The sequence below is a fragment of the Pieris rapae genome, chromosome 2, assembly GCF_905147795.1.
Source record: "Pieris rapae chromosome 2, ilPieRapa1.1, whole genome shotgun sequence".
In the NCBI taxonomy this organism is placed as follows: domain Eukaryota; kingdom Metazoa; phylum Arthropoda; class Insecta; order Lepidoptera; family Pieridae; genus Pieris; species Pieris rapae.
The window spans coordinates 11,032,147-11,056,163 of NC_059510.1; the positions used below are offsets into that span (position 1 = coordinate 11,032,147).

The 24,017-nt window shown below is 35.2% G+C and overlaps 3 protein-coding genes across 3 annotated transcripts; 2 read left to right on the plus strand and 1 right to left on the minus strand.

The window, feature by feature from the left end:
• Window positions 1–889: 889 nt before the first annotated feature.
• On the plus strand, window positions 890–2,352 carry LOC110999826 (chymotrypsin-2-like). Its single transcript, XM_022269062.2, has 4 exons — window positions 890–1,052; window positions 1,199–1,448; window positions 1,711–1,872; window positions 2,197–2,352. Exons 1-4 carry the CDS (start codon window positions 937–939, stop codon window positions 2,350–2,352), a joined length of 684 nt encoding a protein of 227 aa, XP_022124754.2. The 5' UTR covers window positions 890–936.
• Window positions 2,353–3,271: 919 nt separating this feature from the next.
• On the minus strand, window positions 3,272–9,834 carry LOC123689811 (chymotrypsin-2-like). Its single transcript, XM_045631447.1, has 5 exons — window positions 9,743–9,834; window positions 9,108–9,282; window positions 7,535–7,781; window positions 6,685–6,831; window positions 3,272–3,514 (listed from the first exon to the last, which is right to left on the minus strand). The coding sequence occupies exons 1-5, from the start codon at window positions 9,789–9,791 to the stop codon at window positions 3,344–3,346; spliced, it is 789 nt and encodes a 262-aa protein (XP_045487403.1). The 5' UTR covers window positions 9,792–9,834; the 3' UTR covers window positions 3,272–3,343.
• A 4,750-nt stretch (window positions 9,835–14,584) lies between these two features.
• On the plus strand, window positions 14,585–20,758 carry LOC110999824 (chymotrypsin-2-like). Its single transcript, XM_045632777.1, has 5 exons — window positions 14,585–14,633; window positions 15,652–15,826; window positions 16,105–16,354; window positions 16,864–17,019; window positions 20,585–20,758. The coding sequence occupies exons 1-5, from the start codon at window positions 14,585–14,587 to the stop codon at window positions 20,720–20,722; spliced, it is 768 nt and encodes a 255-aa protein (XP_045488733.1). The 3' UTR covers window positions 20,723–20,758.
• Window positions 20,759–24,017: the final 3,259 nt, after the last annotated feature.

Here is a 24,017-nt window from a genome sequence, read left to right on the forward strand (position 1 = left end):
CTAAAACTCATTAAAGCTTCCGAATCATGCAGCTTCAGCTCTGATGTGAAGGCGATTTGGCCTCTCCAAATCGCCTACAACCTCCCCTATCTATGTGAGGCAGAAGAGCGTAAGGCCCGCCAAACTTCTCGGCAATAAGTGAATTTGAGCCAGGGATTCTAAGGGTAAGTCACGTTGAGCCGCCATCGTGATTTCGGCAGTAAACTAGCACCCAAGAAACAAAATTATAAATGAAATGAGATTAAAGCAAATAAGAAAAGAGGACGCGTAAAGATAACAATAAAGATTATTATAAGATGCAAAGGGGAATTGGTATTTTGTATATATTTATATCATTAAGCAACAATATTACTAATATTAATTATGTTTTTTAAAAAATAATTTCCGTCTTTGCATATTTTTACATTACTTAAATGATGTGAATTTGTAGTATAAATATGGCTTAGAAAATTAAAAACTTCAAAGTAAGCACAGAATTCCGAGGAAAATGTTTCTCCATTTTGGAATATTACTTCTTATGTCCCAAGGAATCCTTGGTAAGACTCATTTTTTAATACTTTGCAGGCTTATGAGAGATACAACACGATTCAGACAGCATGTGAGATTCAAATATCGTAGGGTTTATGTTTTTTATAAATAAAATGCACAATTTGCAAAAAAAACTGATTATGTTAATGTTTCCAGATAATGTTAGTCTTTATGAGAATTATTTAATTTCCTACCTTCTGGAGCGTCTATTAAATTTCATGAATTCTTTCTTTCTTTTATGTTTTCCGCAAAAAAATTTTTTTTTTTAATTTCATGTTTAGTTTAATACACTGTGCAGATGGTTTCGAAGTTGTTGCCGAATAAAATAAAGAACTTTCACAGGTGAGGTGAACGGAAGCTATAGATGGAGACAGCCGAATAATAGGTGGCAAAAATGCCCCTCCAGGCATGGCTAAGTACCAAGTTTCATTGCGTGGTCATAGAGGGAGAGAAGAATTTCACAGTTGCGGAGGGTCTATTTTAAACGAAGAGTACGTGTTAACAGCCGCACATTGCCTTTACCAGTGAGTAAATTTTTTGTTGAGTGACTTCATACATAAACTCCTTCCTCTGCGTATACGCTTGCATACAAGTCATGATGCGCCATTATCTGGTTTACAGGAAAATTAGAAAAATGATACATTATTGATTTAAAAATAAAACGTTTTAGGAGAGACAAGAAAGATTTGTCAATCGTCGTTGGCAGTCACTCGATCTACAAAGGCGGCATCCGTTACCAGATTAAAAATTTGATCCCTCATGAGAATTATTCTAAGCCGACAGTGAAGAATGACATAGCCATCATACAGATCGAAGGCAAATTCAAATTTAACAATAAGGTTCAACCAATTGAGTTGTTAAAAGAAATGGCACCCGTTGGAAAGACATGTCTCTTGACTGGCTGGGGATACACAGACATTGTGAGTGGATTAATTATATTTGATTAACTAAATGTTTTATAAGTTTATTTGTAATATTCTGCACTGAGACCCTTATTTCGTACAAGTACAAGTAAAGGTCAATTAATTTAGCCAAAATATTATGGATTGATTAAAAAAACTAAATAAAAAATAAAAGTGTGTCAAAATAATGCCAGCCTCTTGCTACGTTACTTTCTTACATTATTTATGAAAAATTAAACACTTTATTCTCTCTTTGAAAAATAAATGTCGATTATTCCAGAGAAAACGAACTGTGCCAAACACACTTCAAATGCTCGAATTCGAAACAATAAGCAATGACGACTGCACAAAACAATTACAAAGCTCGCCTTACCCGAAATTGTTACCCATAGACGCCGGACAACTCTGCGTTAAGCGCCCGAACAACAAAGGCATATGCCGTGTAAGTTATCAAATTTACTACAAATATTTTAATTATATAATAAATATATATAATAAATGTTTGTAAATTTAGGTTCACATCATCTCATACGTAGTTCAAATGTTCCGAAGTTTAGTTTGCATTAACGGAGAACTTCATCGTGAGGCAATCGAAAAAAATGCCTGATCATCTATATACCTATATAAATAAATGAGCAAATTATTCGATCTGAGCTCAAAACCCTTTTTTCATTTCTGGATTATGTTAATAACATTATCGTGTGAATTATCAATATAGCACAATCCGGTAAAGCGATACCTTTTAATGTCATTATTTCTCATGCAGGGTGATTCTGGTGGTCCACTCGTTATTAAGGATGATAAGAACAAAACTCTTCAAATAGGAGTCGTGTCCTGGTCAGTTCCGTGCGGCAAAGACTTTCCTGATGTATTTGCTTCAGTCCATGGTTTCTACGATTGGATACGGAGCAAAATTAAATGAAATATTTATTGAAAAATTCAAGATGGTTACATCTGAGTAAAATAAATATTATTTGAAGTAAAAGTACATTTTATTTTATTTGTAATATCTAAAATATGAACAACTAAATCCTTAATTTTAAAAAAAATATCAACAATATGTATGCATGCAATATTAAAAAAAATACAACTAAGCCCTAGTAAATAAAACCTAACTTTAGTTCAGTTAATAAAGAAAAAGATATCAAATGCTATTATTATATTTATTTTAGCACTTAAAAACTTAGACAACGAAGCAATTATTTCATGAGAGAATTCTTTCAGAAAAAAATATATAACCTTTATTGACGATAGTTGAACGTGACAACGTCATAAGGAAATACTGATATAATGAAATTTTAATTTAATTTGTTTGATAGATATTTTTTATGGATATAGAGTTAGATGGAAATCACAATTGAATTGATCAAGTGACATTTATTTGTACGCATACAATTATGTTAATTTTTTAACGAACGAACGCTACCGAACGCGGCTGCCGATTGTGCCTCTTTGTCGCTCGTTGCACTTCAAGCCTTAAATAGAACGCCTCAGAGCGAGGTAACGCCTGCGTCATGTTTTTGTGCGCGCAACCGGATCCTTCCTCCAACATCAGTGGAACAAATACAGACATCTGATAGCGTCACTGGATGATATATATGTAACAATTACTATTTTATTACTATTATCCTACATTCTATATATCAGATAATATAAAATATTCCATTTGCTTCCTTTCCGTACGCGTTAAGTGGTCGGTATTGTTATTCATTACCCGATTAACATTGGTGAAGGGAAATAAGGAATCCTGCTGTCTCAGATCTGCCACTTTATAACTTGATAATGACATGGTACTACTGCGAGTCAACGATCTGACTTCCTTTCAATTGAAAATAAATATATAATTTATACATAATCTAATTGCATATAACAATACATAGTACAATAATTTTATATGACATGTTACTTTTATACTATATAGACTTTGTCTTCTCATTTTCTTCATCATTTATATTGGCCTGAATCCATTCCAGGAAAGAGAAGACCCTAGTGTAGACATCAGGGTATCCTCTGGCACATGGCATGCCCCAGGAGACGATGCCAACGACCCGATTGTCTTCAACCAGAGGACCTCCAGAATCACCCTGAAAGATGTGGTCTGGATAGAACTTGCTTATTATAAGACACACAGAACAAGCACATGATTTCAGTGGAGTACACAAGTTTTATGTGCAAGATCAATTACGTTCTCTCAAAAGAGTTAACTCCTCTACCAGAAACTGGATTGAATTATCTCACTTAACGTATTAGGTGCTTTTTTTCTCGGATCCGAGTGGTGCAGAGTCATAGTTGCGGTGCCGTCCACTCGGATCCATGCGAGCGTCCCGATAATTTTTTAAACCATTGCCGTACCTACCTCTCGGATCCGAGTATTCGGCACTCAATATGCCGAACACTCTGATCGAATAAATTTTTTTTTTTTCATTAAAATAATAATATATTCTATTACTTAATGAAAATTCGCCAAAAAAAGTTTTGATGTCCGGCTATTACTTTGTATCCATTGTTTAAGCATTCAATGTGTTAATTACAATTTTATCAATTCCACATCAGAGCAAGACATGTGCGTCCAAATAGACTTGGGAAAATTGAAAAGGAAGGAGTGTCTATTGCTCCCTTATTCATAGAACATAAATCAGTTGCAATCCTTAAGGAATACTCTTTTAGTAGTAGGTCTAAAGTACTCTATCGTCTCTTTCTGTCAAATTGTGTTTACGCTGAGTTGAAAAAAGACAAGTTAATATTTTAGTTATAACGTTGGTGCAAAAGTTCAGGCGGAGTTCTTTTATAAATACATCAAGTTTACATAGAAGCACATACAAGTTTATGGTTGGTATATCGGGCGCGTGAAAACCTACTCAAACACACATGTCTTGCGCACCCTAAATACATATTATTGCGTGTGAGACAGATGTATGTAGTTGTACACTGGATGAATTCACAAGGCATTATTTATAGGGTGATTCCATTATCGCGGGTGCAACATTTTGACGCATGTTAAGTTTCATAATAATAAAACCAAAAATATTTTAAATAAACATCTTCTTGTAAGTGCTACGTTTCAACAAGTTCACTTTATATTTCGTAAAAAGAATTTTATTGAAATAATTAATATAGTCAGGAATGAGGTTCAAACTCCTATCGCGGGTGCAACAAAGTTGGCCGAGCCTTTCTAGATCATTAAACAAAAACACAAAAGTCTGTTAATTGTGAAACTTTTATTATGTTATGCCTTCGTATTTCGTAAGGCGTTAAACTAACCAAGTAAACAAATATATTTTTTTATAGGAAACAAAAATAAACACAGAATTATTCACTTTTAAAGCAATCGCGGGTGCAACATCAAATTATCGCGGGTGCAACCCGTCTAATTTAAGTGAATACAAACATCAATAAAACTTTTACAGGAATAAAATAAAATATCAATCAATGTTTATTACTAATCAGAACACTTCTTTGTCACTTATATTATTTCTTTTCAAATACGTCTATATTCGCCGAAAATTCTACAAACGTATTTTTTCCGTCAATCTTTTTCTTTGGCGCTTCCAACTTCGCGATAATATCTTAAAATCGTACGTCTGCTATGTCATTAACAATTTCAGTGAAATGCTTGCCATCAACCGTCGTCAGGAATTGTACTCTAACCTCTCCATCTTCGTCCATATCGCTCTGACACACCCCTACATAGCGGTATTGAGTACTTTTTTTGCCAGACTTACAGAGCAATTACACGAGCACGTAAAAACCAGCGCTAATATCTCTTGGTAAGACATCAGCACAGGCAGAACCAGTTTCAGGGCATGCTTCTGAGAGTATTTTTGAGGGTTGAAGAGGATATTCGTCGTCTGAAAACATCTGAAATGCGCAATTTTGTTTTAAGTGGGACAAAAGATTTACTCTGATCTGATACTGAAGGACAGAGATTTCCTTCTTGTATTTTATTTGTAAGAGGTTCCAAGTCATCGTCATTCCAATCACTTTTTGTTTCAGTAGTGGTTTTCGGAGATTTCAAAACTAGTCTGCATATGAGATGAGACAGTGAAGTTCGCGCCACGGAAATACTATCATTCCCAACTTCAGGTTGGAAGAAATGTTTTTATTGAATGCCTGGTATATTTTTCAGTCCTTCTCATTTAGCATCCAACATGGCTATCTTTTCTTTAACTTCTTCTTTTGCTACGAATATAAAGAAGATGTTTTTAGACAGACTGCGTGCCAAATCTGTAAAAAAATACGGAATATAATATAACCACACATTAAATATTTGTCACCAATCATGCACACCATATTATTATTATTTAAAGCATAACAAAAAAATAAAATATGTGATAAATCAGGCAATACGGTTATTTGTCAAAGAGTTGCACCCGCGATCCTAACATCACGATCACGGGTGCAACCAATTTAAGTTTAAGTAAATTTCAATTCAACTAACATTATACTCCTAAAAACGATTTAAATACGTTTGCCTTTGATTTTTTTTTACTTTTACAAAGTTTGAAAACTATAGGATTTCATTTCTGTGAAAAACACAAACTTTTATATCTTTTGTATCGCGGGTGCAACAAGCTAACAGTGACTTTTTATATTCAATAATGCTTAAAAAATAACAACAAGTACTTACATTTTTTTGCACATAAGAATAAAACAATATTTTCACTACACATTTAGCCGGTAGGACATAAACTGAAACTGTCGGTAACAGCTCTTTCGTGCCAGTGTTGCCACGTTGTGATTTTGCAGATTCAGCCAATTCTTCGAATGATAATGTTTCCAAGCGCGCCAAAAATTTAAATATGAAGTAAAATAAAAAATGTTTTAATAAATTTATACCTTTTTCTTTGTACCGATATAAAAAAAAGTAACAAATAGCGTGATTTAGAAATTCATGTCAAAAATCGTCTATAGCGGAATCGCCCTATAATAAGTTATAAAATGGTTTTAAATTTTTACTTTTTAGGTTTATATTATGTTTTTAGTTCAGATTTCTATTGTATTAGTATTAAGTTACTATAAAAATAGGAAATAAAGAAATAAATCTCTATACAGGCTTAAACATACAATCTAATGTGAATTTAATAATCCTCTGTATACAATGAGAGCTGACAGGCGATTATACAAATTAGTTTCCAATCCCGAATTTATTGATGCGAGTAATATTCAGGGGAAGTTTCATACATATTTTAAAATTTACTTCTACTGGTATAGTAGTAATTTTATCTATGGTGTTTAAAAAAAAGATAATACTTACGTGACACGCTCCTTCTCCTGCTTTTGTAAGAGAGCAAATTTGCGAATCAAATACAGGATTAATCCCACTAAATAAGCTCTGGCATTCATCCACACTCAAGGCAGTCACATTAATCATTTGTAGAACATCGGGCAAATTACCGGGATACTGAAAATCATTGATTCATAATCAGGATACAGCCAATGTTTCTCGGAGACCATGTAAGGTTCTAATGGTAGTTTGGAGCGCATTCAATGCAAACAAATAAACATGAAATGTTTTCTCTTAAAATATAACCGAAGAGGAGATTCAAGAGACACGATTAACCGTCGAATAGACCGGGGACTCTTAGCAAAATATCAGATCAGAAAAATTCTGTCCATAAAAATTATCATTAAAGTATATGCAGTAATTAACTGTTTCTGTAAACGAATTAATATGTTCCCGGGTCAGGGGTCAAAACTAGCGAATTAATACTCGTAATATAATATCTGTGTTAGACAGAATCCGCTTCAACTCTTTAGTGTTAATTTCGACGATTTTAGTAATCGTCAATAAGTATCTTAAAACTACCATTACTCTACAATTCTTTATATTACGAATAATAAATCACAATTAAATTATGGCGCTACAGTGATCCTCAGAATTTTGTACCTGTTTCATGATCGTTTGTCAATTTAATAGGCAAGTAGATATTCAGCCTCCTGTGCCACCTGTGCATCGACTTGGGGTATTAACTCTAAAGCACGGTTCACCAGGTTCACGGTTCGAGCGAATGTTAAATGCGAACATAGAATGTCCATTAGTGCAAAGCCGGGGATCGAACCTACTTCCTCAGCGAAGAGAGTCGCACACGTGATGTTACACTTACTGATAATCTCCCCCATCCCGTCAAAAGTAGTTCTGTGTCAGCGTTTGTATTGAATTCCGGAAGTGATATTGGTTTTACTCTGTCACCGAACACGATATCTTTCGTGACCTTGACGAGGCTAATGTCGTTGAAAATCAAACCGCCATCATAACCTTCGTGGACAATAATTTTGTCCACCGAGTACTTCTCTCCACCATCGACAAGACTGTTTGTACCGACCACAACTTTCACGCTGCCAGTTGATGAACTGAAAATTAACGGGTTTCCTCAAAAATCAATTCAATACATATTTTAAGTAAGTTAATACAGTTTATATGTAGGTCATTTAGTTCTGTGTTTACAATCACGTTTATGTACTTGTAAATATGTACAGATATACATGTGTGCTATACACGTCGTATGTAGAAAGAATCACAATATTACTAGAGTATCTTGTTTTTTATTCTGTATACATAATATGTATTTATTCAACGTAAGTGACTTTAATTTTTTTTACTACATAAACCTTTTCGTATTTTAATTTTATTTATATTTATTTTATATTTATCACACCACTTTTGAAAATACGCCAAATTCTAGCAACGAACACTGCCATTAAAAACATGACTTCACACTTGAATAAAAGTCTCGCAACTCAACTCAACTAAAAAGTGGTAAGGAACAGCTAACGTAACAAATCTTTTATATTTTTAAAATATACATCGACTTCCCAATAAACATTTATTTACTTTGTCCTTGTTTCATACATTAATACACTTATTGTATTCTATTGAACTTTCACTTTCGCCTTCTAGCTGTGTCTAGTCAGTGAGTGACATAATTACGGAATTTGACTAGTTATAATTCCTAATCTATTTGTTCAAATTGAATGAAATATGAAGAATATTGTGTCTAAACATTCTTTGCGTGTGAACTAAAAATTCAGCCTTCACAACGGAGTTATATGGGGTTGAAAATAGCCGAAACTGCTTCGAAAAGGGGACGGCCGCGCCCCATTTATTGGGGGATTATCTATCTCATTTGTAGTATTTTATTTCCAATGTTTTCTCGCTCGGTTCTCACTCTGGTCGACTGATCGGTCGACCGGTCGGATCGGTCGATAATTTGGAGATGCATAATATCTTGTATAAATAGAATTTAGCGAGACTATCTATTGTAGTTCCTTGCTCGTCTACCCAGTGCGAACCTGGATTCGCCAGAAATCCGCTCTGCCAGCAGTGAACCCGCAACTGGCAAAACGAGTTCACGCTTTAATAGAACCAAACTCAAAACAATGATAGCGACAATAACGGGTCATTGTCTCCTTAATAAACATCTTTTTGTCCTAAGCGCGACGGACAGCTCCTTTGGGGAGAGGCTGGTTCAGCGCAGAGGAATCAGTCATCCACGTAGTCCTGGATTGCGAGGCTGTGGCTAAACAACGTGCAGAAATCCTCGGAGCAGTGAGGTCGGTCCGTGAAGCCTGTGACGTGCCCAGGAGACTACTGCACTTCTGGAACGAGCTAGGCTGGTTTAATTTGCCAGGACCTAGACCTACAGTAGATTAATATAATAACAAAAAAGGGAACTATACCCAACAGTACAGTGAGCAGCTGTCAAAATCCACCTTTCACTTAAAATGGAACCTCCACAAAAATGAGAGCCGTATATACTCCTCAACGAAACCTGATATGGTATTCCACCATTAGGCGCATCTTTACCTCCAACAATTCTTGTTATCTGTTCAGGATAAAAGCGGAGATTTGCACCTGTAAGTTAAAGCAGTATTAGTGCGTACATTTCAACTATTGATAACAATTATATAGAATATAAGATCCTGTTTCAACTGAGAGGCTTTTGTTTAGAGGCAGGACGCTCATCTGATGTTAAGTGATGCCGCATGGACACTGTCAATGCCAGGGCGGCTATTATACCTCGCAGACACTTGCCAATACTTCCCGTGTCATTGAACACACAGGCAAATTGCCTGTTTTGTCTTTAATTTTTATTCTAAATATCCCAGACTTCTTAAAGAAATGTCTAGCTAAGATTTTTATCATCGCTACACTGTGACGGAATAATTAGTTAAAGACTACAATAATTCTCTTTGTAGACCCACTGTTAGCTTCGTTATTTGTACTTGAACCTAATAATATCAAATTTTAAAATTTTGAAATGATTATTAATTAAAAATTAAGTTTTTTTCAATACACTCAAAATTAAACTTGCCTTGCACTGCACAAAACGCAAAAGATAAAATTAGTAGTTTTAGGAACATCGTAATAGTATTACAAAATGTATAATGATTATGACGATTTCATTAATTATTGACTTATATAGTGGTTATTTTGTTATCAATCGGGTCGACACTTGTTATAAACCAAAATGTCCCACTCAAGTTGGAGTGGTTAAACGACATATTATTATTAAACCCTTCTTAGTACATGATTCTTTCTGTTAAATATATTAACAAAATTTTGAGAATATATATTTGTCAAATCATCAATCAGTAAATTGTTGTCGGAAGGGAATATTAAAAATATATTATCTTAATAGTAAATTCTTAAAAACACCAATATTTTCCAAGTTCCTTTTGCCAAAACCAACCTAGGAGTTCAGGCACCTCTAGTTTTTCTTGATTTTAACGGATTCAACACAGCTTATCCGGAGCTTGATATATTCGGTAGTGGGTCGATCGGTTTAAGAGAAAGCCTTTTTCGACCCTAATTCGCTGTTTTGCTGATGACTTTTCTCTTTTTTCTGCTTTAAGTACCAAAATTTCCTGGTAAATTTATTGTGTGTTTGTCTTATCTTGTATATGTTTTTATTTGTATTGTTTACAAAACTTGTTTACATAAATTGTCATACATTTCAGATATATTTTATAAAATAATCAGTAGATTTCGCAATATGTTTAATATGTTTTGTAGACTTAATAAATAAATAATGTAAATAATTTGATTTCCAAGGGTTATAAATGGGTTGTTTATTTAAATTGCGTGAGAAAAGAATTAGTAATGATTACGTGTCGGTTAATTTTCTATTTTTTGTATTAAGACTCAAGAAGATTTTTTTGAATAAACCGCATTTGGTTGGTAATTTTACAGGTTACTAGACAATTAACAGAAAAACTTGCATGACACAAGTTCTTCCTACTTCTTCGAACTTCCTTATTCTTTTCACTTGAAACGACCAAGTTGTGACATATGCTATATATCAAACAAAGTACTAGGCATTACTTATTAGAGAAATAGAATCAAAAACCAAATTCGTTTATTCAGTTTAGATGCGTCTTATAAATCTTTGCTTTTAAATTAATTTATTATTCTTTATTACTCAAGATGTTATATGGAACATGGTGTAATGGTTGCAGCTCCTTACAAACATTGTGTAAAAAAAAATTGGCGATTAAAAAGAGTGGCGGAGTGTTTATTGCCAGTTGTTCTCTTCCGTTCTACGCCCTTGATTTGAGAACTGGCAGTAAATGTAAAATTAGATTCATTTAATATTTCTTTTTTTTTGACGTTCATAAGTATACATCATGTTACTTATATGAATAAATGATAACTTATATGAAAAAATTTTGACTTTGACTTTGGGCATGCTTTTGTATGCCAAAAACGTTTACAAAATTCGCGAAAGAGCAAGACTACGCCATGACAAGATGTTTCAAAACTTTATTATTAAACACAGCATGTACTTCAGGAAATTAACATTTATCACCTCCTCACAAAACCACTCTAGATCTATGCTAGTTATAAGCGTTGTGGAGTGACGTATGTAGACTATTGTCTGAAGGGTCAACTACTGCATAATCTGCCAATCGTAGTCACTTGAATAATTGTTATTGTGTGTACTAATCCAATGGAACAAAACGTGACCTAAATTAAGGATATACTTGAATGTTTCAAGAACCTTAGTTAAAATTGTGTTGATTAATTTTATTTATTTATTTATTTATTAGACATTATATTTAGACACCCAGTATAATATACTAACACTACAACAGCACTTGACCCGTATTGGATAATCAGCGTGTCCTGTGTCGCATCGGCCTCGACCAGCTGCTTCCATTATTTTCTAATGTTAGCTCCTCTTGTCCAAGTTATGCCTTCTATTCTCTTTATATCGTCTGCCCATCTTTTGCTCTGTCTTTCTCTTTTCCTTTTTCAATCACGTGGTTGCCATTCTGTTTTTATTTTTGTCCATTTCAACCTGCTTTTTCTCGTTATGTGCCCGGTCCAGCGCCATTTTAATTGCCTTATTTTCTTTATAATATCCTCTACTTTGATCGCTTATCGTTTCTTTTCTGCTCTTTTTCGATATCTCAGTGTTACACCCACCATGCTTCTTTCCGTTGCTCTTTAGCATGTTCTCAAGTCAATTACATATTAATTTTCTCCACCGTTCGGATTGGAAATCAACAGACAATTTCTCCATTGTACAGATTGGGTATCAACAGACCACTTCTCCATCGTACGGATCTATAACCAATAGACAACTCTCCACCGAAGGGACCATGGTTGCTTCTTCAGCAAAGACCTCCACGCGTCATAGAATATTAGATCAGAGATAAGTCCCCAGCAATCACGATTCGAAAGCTTTCCTGTGTTTGTGAACCACACCCGGTTGTAGAGTAATTAGAGACTTTAGTGGTTAAATTATTTAATTTAATCTCCTACTAATTTTATTTTATTTAATATACCCTTGATATAAATATACTTGAGTAATTTTTGTACCCGCCGTCAGGTGGCGGTAATAATATATGGTATCCAAGATCCTTTTTTTATATTTGATTTTCTTTATCGGATATAGATACGCGAGCGAGAGAGAAATTTGATAAATCTATTTTAGTATTCTCTCAATTGTAAAGTGAGAATGTATATACATTCTAACTTTACATACCACTTTGTGAAACCAGCTGCCGACTGAAGTATTTCCGAGCCGATTCGACTTAGGGTCCTTCTAGAAAAGAGCGTACCAATTCTTAAAAGGCCGGCAACGCACTCGCGAGCCCTCTGGCATTGAGAGTGTCCATGGGCGGCGGTATCACTTAACATCAGGTGAGCCTCCTGCCCATTTGCCCCCTGTTCTATAAAATACATAACCAGAGCCTGCTGCAGATAAAATATCAATCTTATGTTGGAAACTCTTCCGATTTGACCATCGCTGTTCAGTTGCCCGCCTGTCTTCTATAGATTACACTCCTGAGAATGCTGATTCCGTCATCTTCATTCAATCAACCCTCGTCTAGAATCACGCTGAAGATTTACCCGTTCTTTGTTGACATTCCCAAATGCATTTGGATTCTCGTTTCTTGTAACAGCAAAGGAAATGCTTGCCCCCGAATCTCTCCAAAATACTAACTCTTTCCTTGCATAACTCCATTCAAGCGGCGTCTAAATAGGCCTCTCCTGTACAAGCGTGCCTTCCGATAGACATATAGATGAGATTGTGGCCAAACGTCCAATTATGTATAAAAAAATATTGAGCTAATAATCAGAATTGTATTTACTAGGCTAACGGGGCTCGTGGTAAATAGTATATTTATAAATTTTACCTATATTTAGTCGACTTCCATATTGCTATCTAAATAATTTATTGGAATTAATTGGTAATTACAATAGCTAATAAAAGTAACGATAACATTTTAATGTACTTCGTACAAATTTACAAGTCGATTAATATTTAATCACCCGAATTTTGCTCGCAGACATTATAATAAATTCTTATAGATAGTTTTGTATTATATAAGACAATAGCCACGGTTTAGTGGTTAACATCTTGGCGTCTTAAAAATGTATTTTGATAATGCGATTTTATCAAGGCAATTTCGAAGATTTATTATTTCTACCTGTGAAGGCTAAAAGTTCCCTTAAGTGAAAGAAGTGACCAGTCCATGAAATGTCTGATTGTCCCGAAAACTCAAACTCAAACTCAAATCTTTATTGCATTTCTTATGATAATATTTTACACGTGACACGTTATAATTCATAACAATAAGGACTAGGTTAGGCACAGCAATGAGGGCCTACTATATATGTAATGCAAGTACGGTTGCTTTGGCTTCACATTACCAAAAGGAAAATGTACTTAAAGCTATAAGCAAACTTAACTGTTATAATGAAATTGAAGTCTATCAGTCAGAGTTCTAAGAGGCCGATGTCGGTTCAGAACGTTTTGGTTTAAGAAGCAGATCCTTTTTGGATGCCGCTTCTGAATAATGTTATTTCAAATTAAATAATATAATCCTTTAAAAATTTTGAAATAATAACTTCTTAATTAAATGTTTCTTTACTGAAAATGTTTAGAAAATGAAAAACAATATATTTGCCAATATTTTTATTGTTTTTTGATCTCCATCTGTCTACACATCGTTACATTCGATATGTATGACATTTTCGCAAGCTTTCACCGCATCTTCAGGGCTCGTTAAACGAATACCTCGACTTTATAGTTCTTGGGAATAAATGATCATGATCTCTCATGACAACTGCTATAGTCAAATATTTACCAGTCCCTTGTGCGGAATGCGCTAAAACAATGTCGTGGTGAAGGAGGATCCTGCTTCGAGAACGGGTTATACCAAGTATAAAATAATATTAAATTGACACCTACCTTTGTTGTATTTATATAAACCACTTTAAATTTTTTTATCTGTAACCACTTCATTAAAACAAAATTTTCACTAACATTACAAAAATCTCAAACTATATCTTGTTAAGCTGTCCTATACTAATACAGAAAATATTCTTATGGTACAAAAAAGTAAAAACATAAATGTGTAACGTAGGAATAATTTGGCAATACTGTTTTGATGTGAAAAGGAAGAGACTGGCTGCCCACAATACAGGAAATCCTAGTGTGGGGGCCAGTGCACTCTACCGAAATATTCCTGTATATTTTGTCTAATTAAGTTCTTTCTCTCTTTATTTCTTTCAAATAAGAGTCAGGTAAAGTAATGTTACATAGCAAGTGTTAAAGTTTTGCTTAAATATCGCTTTTTTATGTAAATGAATGTTATATTCTGAGTATAAATACACTTAGTCTGTCTTATTTTTTGGATTCATTATGAATAGCCTGTTTGTAGCATTTCTTTTTCTTGTACTGAGCAGCTGCGGTGAGTTCTATTTTTATTATAGAAAGATAGTGTGATTTAATCGCCCTCAATTGTTTAGTGAGCGGTGTGAAATATTTAGCATTTCCCTCCAAGTGACTGAACGTCGTTCGATATGTCAACGCCAAGTATTCCGATGCTGGCTGTGGCTTTAATGAGAGTGTTTTCGAAAAGAGTGTCTTTGTACTGGGCTTACTATTTAATGTTAAAAAACTATATTATGTTAACAGCCACTTTAAAACAGATTTTTTCCATTAAGTACTATGAAATCAACTAAATCTTTGCAATGTACCAGGCATTCTAGCAAGTAATTCTTGGTGATTTGTAAGTAATTAAATATTATCTTTGGGATAAATTGTAGTTGAATAATAGTACGACATGGGATTATTGTAGTTCTTTTCTCGATATAATAACAATATATACCTACTTTATATTTAGCGAAGACGACAGCGAAGGTTATTTGCGATACCAAAGGCAAGAACTAGTCTGTTGCACAGATCCCCGTTATCCAGGACGTTTCGCTTACTAAATGCTGTCTCCGATGCTATCGACATATTTGTATGTTCGCAGAGTGAATTCACAGTAGCGATATTGTGTAAATTATGTGTCTATTTTTTATGTACATTTTTATATTTTTATTAAATGTTTCTCCACATTGTCGTATTGGCATGAAAAAAATGAAAAAATGAAAAATATTTTATTTCATCAAAAACGGTACAAAAAAAAAATAGCATAGGCTGTAAAGATAATTTGTGTATGTTTGAAATAAATAAAATAAAATAAAATAAAAATTTTATTATATAGACAGCGCACACATATTACAATTCAGCTACTCTCTCAAATAGATACACACTCACATACTCATACATTGACGCATATTTTATGTTATTTACTATTTCTCTGTAAAATTGTCTTTGCACACAAAACCACGTACCACGGAATATTTAAACTAGCAATGGATGTACTATGTCACAAGAATATTTCTGTCAAAAATAATGTTATTATTAATATATTTAAACAGGAGATGCCAGGACTAAAATCAGCGGGCGGATAGTGGGTGGTGACGACGCTGCTGACGGCTTAGCGCCATATCAAATCTCACTTCAAACCGATTTGTTAGGTGATAATGTTCATATATGTGGAGGTTCCATTATAAGCGACCACTGGATTGTAACGGCAGCCCATTGTATTGACGAGTTAGTATATATTTGTGTTATCTTTAATATTTTTGATACGAATGCTATACATAACAAAGTTATATATATATGTAGTCGAGTGATATTTATCTAAAATATTTCTCTAAAAACAGACATTTGCTCTGAAATGTAGAAAATACCTAGGGTTATTTGTAAGTAAAATGAGGCCACTCTTGTTGGCAACTGTCGCCCGATATAAATTGCCTTCGCCTAAAACTTAAAATCGCTAATTTGTTTACGACAGTAAAACGAAGAATTATTAACATACCTATTTTCAGAGTTTCCTCTGAAAATTTGACAATAGTCGTAGGAACAAATTCACTTTCTCGTGACGGTCAACGTTATAAACTTGAAAAGTGCATCTCACATGAAAACTACTCAAGGGAAACCGTGAAAAATGATATAGGCTTATGTAAAGTGTCTACTAACATCACTTATGGAGAGAAAATTCAACCAATAAAATTGCCTTCGAGTGATGTTGAAGCCGGCAAAAAAGCTTTGCTTACGGGATGGGGATATACTGATTTCGTACGTATACTATTTTTAATACTGGAAGCGACATAACTTTCAAAATTTTATACATAATACAAATAAAAACTATAAACGTGTGCTGTTTAGGTATTTTTATATAAAATACTGATTGTCTTCGCTTCATTGCGTGGCAATCTAATCGCACTCTTTTAACTAAATTTATCTTTCTACTAATTTGTAAACAAAAAAAAACGTGACAAATAAGTAATTAAGATAAAGAAGACTAGAATTTAGTTTTATGATAGTTATGATTTTTAACGTCGACACATACGAAGTCGATACAACATGTATCACACAAAAATCTGTCAGCTGCTTGCCAATAAAGGAAACAAATGAAGGCTAGAAATTGAAGAGTGAAATGAGCGAATAATGCTAAGCGTAAAATGATAGACTGGTCCAAATCTAGTATAGAAAAATATATTCATATATTATTTTTTAGAAAGGCATATCCTTGCAATGAGGATAACAATTTTATAAGTTTAACTATAGACATTTAATTATAACAGGACACCAGGAGAGCTCCTGATAAACTTCAAAAAGCGATACTAAAAACTCAAACTCTAAAGCAATGCAATCGAAACTTGAAAGATTTTGAAACGATCCTACCAATTGATAAAAAGCAGGTCTGCGCATACGCTGGCAGGGGAACAGGAGGATGCTCAGTAAGTATATTATATAAAAAAACTAAGCTATAACGAATCTAGAAATAAAGATTGCTACAGCTTGCTATCTAGAAGCGGCATAAACGGAAAATGGATTTTCCGTTTATGCCGCTGCCGCTGCCTCAGATTACTATAGATAGTACGGCTGTTCCGTTTTGCTCCACTGTTAGGAATTTGGGCATTACTTTGGATACAACCCTGTCTTAACCCCTGAATAAATGAACTGAGCAGGAGGATTTTTTCTTCTTCTCACGCACTTAATATGTTACGCAATTTTTTGCTTTCTCAACTAAAATTTCTCTTGCTCACTCTCTTTTACTTTCTATTCTTGATTAGTTAGAGCGCTTACAAAATGTTTGCATCATATTCATTTTTGGATGCGTTGATTGCGTTCCTTAGACAACCTAATTCTTGAAACTCCTACTCATAAAACTGAATTCTATCACTCCTCCTTTACTGTGCAGAGTATCCTGCTATGGAATTCCCTACCAATCGATATTAGACGAGCTTGTATTTAAAAAGCATCTTTTTGATCATTTTCTTTGTACCTCGTAATTAGTTCTGCTATATATATTTATTTTTATAGGTTAACCTTTTTATTGGCTTTAAAATTTTTGACTATAATTATTTTTATTTATTATTATTACTATTTTTTCTTTGATTTTGTTTTATTATATTCAATTAGTTATAGTAACGCTTGTTTTAAGTTTTTAGTTTTTTTGTTTCTTTTGTTAATTGTTTTTTATTTTTTGTACTCTACCCTCTGATGGTGTTTCTTTAACGTTGTTTCTCATTAGGGTTGCCTGGAAGAAATCGCTTGTAAGCGATAAGGCCGCCATTTGCCTTATATCTTTTATAACTGTTTTTTTTTTCATTTTTTTTTTGTTATGTTTGATTTTGTATAAGGCAATAAAGGATAAATAAATAAATAACGGGCAGGAGGCTCACCAGATTTTAATTGATACAGCCGCCTATTGACACTCACATTATCAGGCTAGCAAGTGCGTGTCAAGAATTTGTACGCTCTTTTTTTGAAAGACCCTACGTCGCATTGGTTTGGAAATACTTCAGTTGGCAGATGGGTCCATATAGTAGTGGCGCGCGTAAACCTGCATTGAAAAATGCTCAGTAGTGTAACGGCGGATATCGAGGTGATACGGATGGTTGTTTGTATATTACCTTGTCGTCCGATAATAAAACTCATCTGCAGGTTTTGCACCAGGACCGAACATTTTCTCTAAACTCTCTCCATGATAAATGCGGTAGAAGATGCAGAGAGAATCCCCATTGCAAGCACACCAAGCTTTTTTTGGAGGCTGACTTAGCCTTCCTTTCCAGGTGACCGCTAAACTGAACGTCATTCGACATGTCAACAAAACAAAACAAAACAAAAATCATTTATTCATATAGGTAACACAATGTACACGTCTTATGAACGTCAAAAAAAAAAAATTATTTAATTATTCTAATTTTACATTTACTGCCAGTTCTCAAATCCAGTATTCTGATGGCAGCTGAGGTTTTGATGATAGTATCTTAGAAATGTGACAAAGGATTTTTTTTAGCGGAAATTGCTACTAGATTGAGGCTACCGCAGTCTAAGACTCCGTAATGAAGAGTTTAGAGTTAAGACACAAGTTTGTTGCGCACTCTTCGACAACAGCTCAAGAAATGCCCTGGCCAGTGTAAAAAGTATCCTCCCCGGTGCTATCGTCCGCATAGCAATGAATGTTGCTGAATATACAGGGTCCACGGTAGGACACAACCCTGTGGGACACCAGCATTCAAGGCTTTAAGGTCGCATAATCCGTCAATGACGACCTTGATGTCCTGGTCACCGAGAAATCTGGAAATCCAGTTGCATCTTGAAATGCAGTTGCAGTTGCATTTCTCGGAGAGCCTACAGGCTGGAAACTTTGAGCGCACTGTTCTATGCCACACCGAATCGAAGGTTTTCTATATGCCCAAACTTACCACCAGCTCCTCCTCCTTGGAATCAATTGCCTCTACCCACCTATGTGGTGTGTGTGTAAGATATACATGGAGGTCACCAGCTGAACGACCACGACGAAAGCCATACTTATAATTTTTGCTCGACCGGAGCCAACTTAGGAGCATAAGCACCCAGCACAATTGGGGGATGCCATCACTTATGACTGACCTGATGACATGACTTATGGATGTCTAAGGAAGATAAAGCTTTACGGATAGGACGTTGCCAGAATATATATCAATCAGCCCAGGCTTTAAATAATTCTCGCTTACGATGCAAGCCCGCCTTCTCGTCCAGACCAGGGCTGGGATCTACCGCCAACCAGCACCGCAGATAATGGAACAAAAACTTCCATGCCTTACAGGACCACCTCGCAGACAGAGTCAGCGACGGCATCTAGAGTACTCGACGAAAAGCCCTTGGGGTTCTCTTTTAAAGACCATCCCATCCAAATCTTCTGACTTATAGTTCACACGCGGCGACATCCGCGTACTGAGTGTTCCTGTGGTGCACCTTTCTGCTCTTTCATATTTCTTTTAGAGGGTGTGGATGATGGGCTCCGGGAATCCCTCTCGCCGCACGAAATGCGAGTACAAGAATTACTTCACGCGGGTCGTGTCTTCCCATTTGGCTGGAGCCCTATAGCAATTGCATGGCAATCCCATTCACCAGTGGGCGGTGGGGTCGTCAAGTCCCGGCGCCGGGTAAAGTATATTTCAGTAATGAAGAGATAAATAAAATAAAATAGGTTTGCAGTGATCGCCTTGTATAGAGTGGGTAGCGAACCGTCGGTCATATAACATACTGCAGAAACTTCAAATGCTTGGTATCACCTGTATGTTCTTATATCATCGTACTATCATCACAAGACGATTGAAGACGAGAAAATACCAGGGCAGTCGCATGCTGTTAGAACTATTAAAGCTGCTTCTACAAAAGCTAGAATTCATCGAAACAGCAATTTTGCTGTTAGGATATTTATCCTATCACGAGAAATGAAGATTACCGCTAGGACTCTGTCCTTTATTTCAATCTTTACAAATAAAGATTGAGTATCGATCAAAATGCCTTTTCTACGCTTATAAAAAGCACAGAAATAGCCTTTATACCGATAAAAAACATTTCACGATTGCAGAACATTATAATAACCCCACAAATAGTTTTAAAGAAGATACTCAAGTGGTCAATGAGTTTCAATATGGTCATCATCCTGTGTCAGTGATGGTTTGGTGGGGCATGTCTTATCAAGGAGTCACAATACTACATTTTAGGGAAAAAGGTATGAAAACTTCAGCCAAAGTATATCATGACATGACATGTCAACAGTCTTGGATCATGTTTTAAAAACCTCTCAGCAATTATGCACATATGAAATTATACCTATGAATTTTATTTTCATTTATTATAGATTTTTTTCTAGTCCTCACAATTATTGTTGTCACCTCTGGGCAAGACTTCCTAAGTAACAACTCCTTCCACTGGATATATGTTACAAATGCTTTCTGGCTATCCTTATAGATTTCTACCTTATAATTTTATGTAAGTACTTAGAGTGACTTTAACTGTTTACAGGGAGACTCGGGAGGTCCATTGGTAATTAACGGAACATTAATAGGAGTGGTTTCGTTTGGAGTACCATGCGGTGAAGGTTATGATGATGTTTTCACAAATGTATACGCTTACGTAGACTGGATACATGGGAAAATGTAAAACTGTCAAATCTGCGGAGTATTAATTTTAAAGTTGTTTTTAGTTTTATTTAACTTTGTTAATTAGTGTAAGTATAAAATTAAAACGGCGCCATGCAGTCTGAGTGGCTAAAGAGAAATCGTGGGAAAATCTTCTATTAGCTTCGGAGCTAGCTCCATTGAGGCGGCCATAGAAGCTAGTGATGACTAAGCTGCACTCTTAGCCTCTGCCCTCGCCTGCACTACCACTCTAGAGCCGGTGTTCTTAGATACAGTAGTCCTAGCGTTGTTCCCGGCTAACAGTTCTTAACGAGGGGCAATCTCTTATCAACTTGTTCAGGTCTTACAGATGGGAGGGAGGCAGGCATCCCCCTTTTGTCACAAGTAAGGTTTTGCAGATAACACAACGCAACAGTCTTTAGAGGCTTGAACGTTGCTCCCTAACCGTCACCTTCCGATTGAAACTGTTGCTTCCCCGTCAAAGTGAAAGCTATGGGGGAGGCTGAGTGACGGCCCGTTCAACACTTTCAAAACGTTCTGTGAGGCCGTCGTAACACTTAACTTATTATATATGTTGCCTTTAGAGAAATCTTTTGTTGCAGCACAACAAATCAAAGTCAAGTTGATAATAAACATACATAAATAAAAACAAGATAATATCTAAGTTGAAATTACATACTCGTACATTTGACAAAAACATATTAATTATCTATAGTTTTTCTGTTTGAATTTATATTAATGTTTAAAAAACTCGATTGTTTAGACTTGATCTTTGTTACTTGTTAAGGAAATATTATATAAATGTTGGTTTTGTAATTGCGCGGGCATCAAAAATCGAAGTGCGCAAGGACGTAAGAGCATCATATTGCAGATGAGAAATGCTCTTGTTGATCACAATTTGAAATTGTGAACTTGGTGGAACTGAACTGAACGGATCATCCTTGTTTATCGCAAACAATTGGAAATTGTGAAATCAAATGACGCACATAGTTGCGTTGATACTACACGTACCAAAAATAACTGTCCTGAAAAAAAAATCCGAACTTGAGTTATATTACCCAACTTAAGTGTCAAAGGAATGTAAACAATAAAGCCAACATTAGCCCTTTAGTTTTTATCACACTTTCTTATCTGGTACTCTTGACAAAGCGGTCGTGATCACTATGTGGTAGGTAATAGAAGAGACAGATGTGATGCGCTTCACGACGTTCCGTCATTGTTGCCTGTTAGAGGTCATCCTGCTTCACTGGTTCAGTGATCCTCCTACAGCAGACTTTATCTGATCAGTCCAACACGGGGGTGACCTGCCGCGCGATCCAGTGCCGTCCACCTTCCCCTGGGCGACAAGGCGTTCTATGGACTGATCAACACGCCGAGATACGTGACCCAAGAAGTAAGGATACGAGATTGTACTGTTGAAAACAGACGCTGCTTAATACCGAGTTCTTATCGAGACGGTTAACGAAACTCGGTCCACGAAACCCCAAGCATTTCCTCCAGAACCACATCGCATGTTCCACGTTTTAACATAAGTTTAATTTAGATTTATGAACTCTTAGATAAGCCAAGTTTGTTTTTTTTTCGCCTCGCAACCACTCTACCCAAATGTTTGTGTTAGTTTGCTAATATTTTAATTCATTAAAATCACTTGTTATGGAGTTTCAAACAAAGAGTTTTATTTAAATACCGCACACGTACCGTTCACAAGCAGCAGCTTGTGAACCTTTTTCCGTTTCTTATGGTGTCGAAGGTAGTGGTAACTTCACTATCGTTTGGGACATGCATTTCAAATTGATTTGGTTTTATCCTCCTCACCTCTTGAATCGGTTTTTTGGCTGCAACACCAGATATTTTTAGCGTTCACGTCTTCTGCTATAATAATAATTGCTGTAAGGTTTCATGTATTCGCATCAGATGACTCGTGTACGGAGTTAGTTTATGGGGAACAGGTTCGAAGTAATAGGACACCAGAACGATTTCCAAATCCACGATATTGGTCGACAATTCAGGTATTTGAGTTATATCGATGCCGCTATCAAAGATACCACCGCCAACTTAGTAGTCTCTTCCTCATTACTTCAACAACAATCACAAGGCGACAACGGACGTCCAAAACCGACAGAGATAGCTATATATGGAGGAGGCTTTTACCCATAACCGGGTACCCAACTAAGAAAACAATTATATAATAAAAATTTTAAAATTAATTAAATAATTATATTTAATATTTCAACTCTATAACAAAAAATTAAGAAAACTAAATACTAACACAGCTATAGTAATGTTATTAAAGGTTGGCAATAAAAGGCTTTTGAAATTTGAAATAATGAAATATAGTTTTATTTCAAACGATATTTATTTTGATCAGAATTATTTTACATAATTCATTTAATTTTGCTCTGTATCCAATCGTAAAAACCATGGACTGAAGAAAATACATCGGGAAAATCTTTGGCGCAGGAAACTGACCAGGACGCAACTCCTATTTGAATATGTTTCTTCTTATCGTCCCGAATAATGAGTGGACCACCAGAATCACCCTGCATGAGAAATAATAACATTTAAAGATAACAATAATCCGGAGGCGTGTGTTTTATAGGTGTAGTAGATCATCAGTCATTTATTCTGCCAAAAATTACTGATCATTTTGAATCCCCTTACAATGTTTTTTTCATTTTGATAAAACCCGATTGTAACGTGAAACTATTATCTATTAAAAATGTTGTGCACAATATTTTGATTACTTACAAGGCATATATTATATTATACCTTTGTTGTTCGGGCGCTTAGCGCACAGTTGTCCGGCGTTTACGGGCACCAATTGCCAGTAAGTTGGCATTAATTGTTTGGTGCAGTGGTCGTTGCTTATAGTTTCGAACTCCAACATTTGAAGATTGTTTGGAAAAATTCCCTTCTCCTGTAATAATCATATAATCAACCAATGAATATCAAGGAGAGAATTTGGTGTTTCTTTATTTTTATAAACAATGGAATTAACGTTACGGTGTTCAAATAATGCCACATGTCCTGAATGCCGTTTTCTCAAGTCAATTCTTCTGGTGTAAACCGCTTCGTTACGTAACACGTTACGCCCCCAGAACGCACACATTTTTTTATTATTTTTTTATATGTGTTCCATGTATAACATTTTTGAAGAAACACAGCGTCTATCACTTCACGAGATTCCAGCGAAATCAGGGAAACTGATTGTACAGACATTTTGCTAGATTTCTTATTTATAAGAATAAGCGTGGCGATTTTGGGAAGTGGCGAAGTTTAAGGAATGACATATTTTGTCTTTGGCAAGTCAATATTGG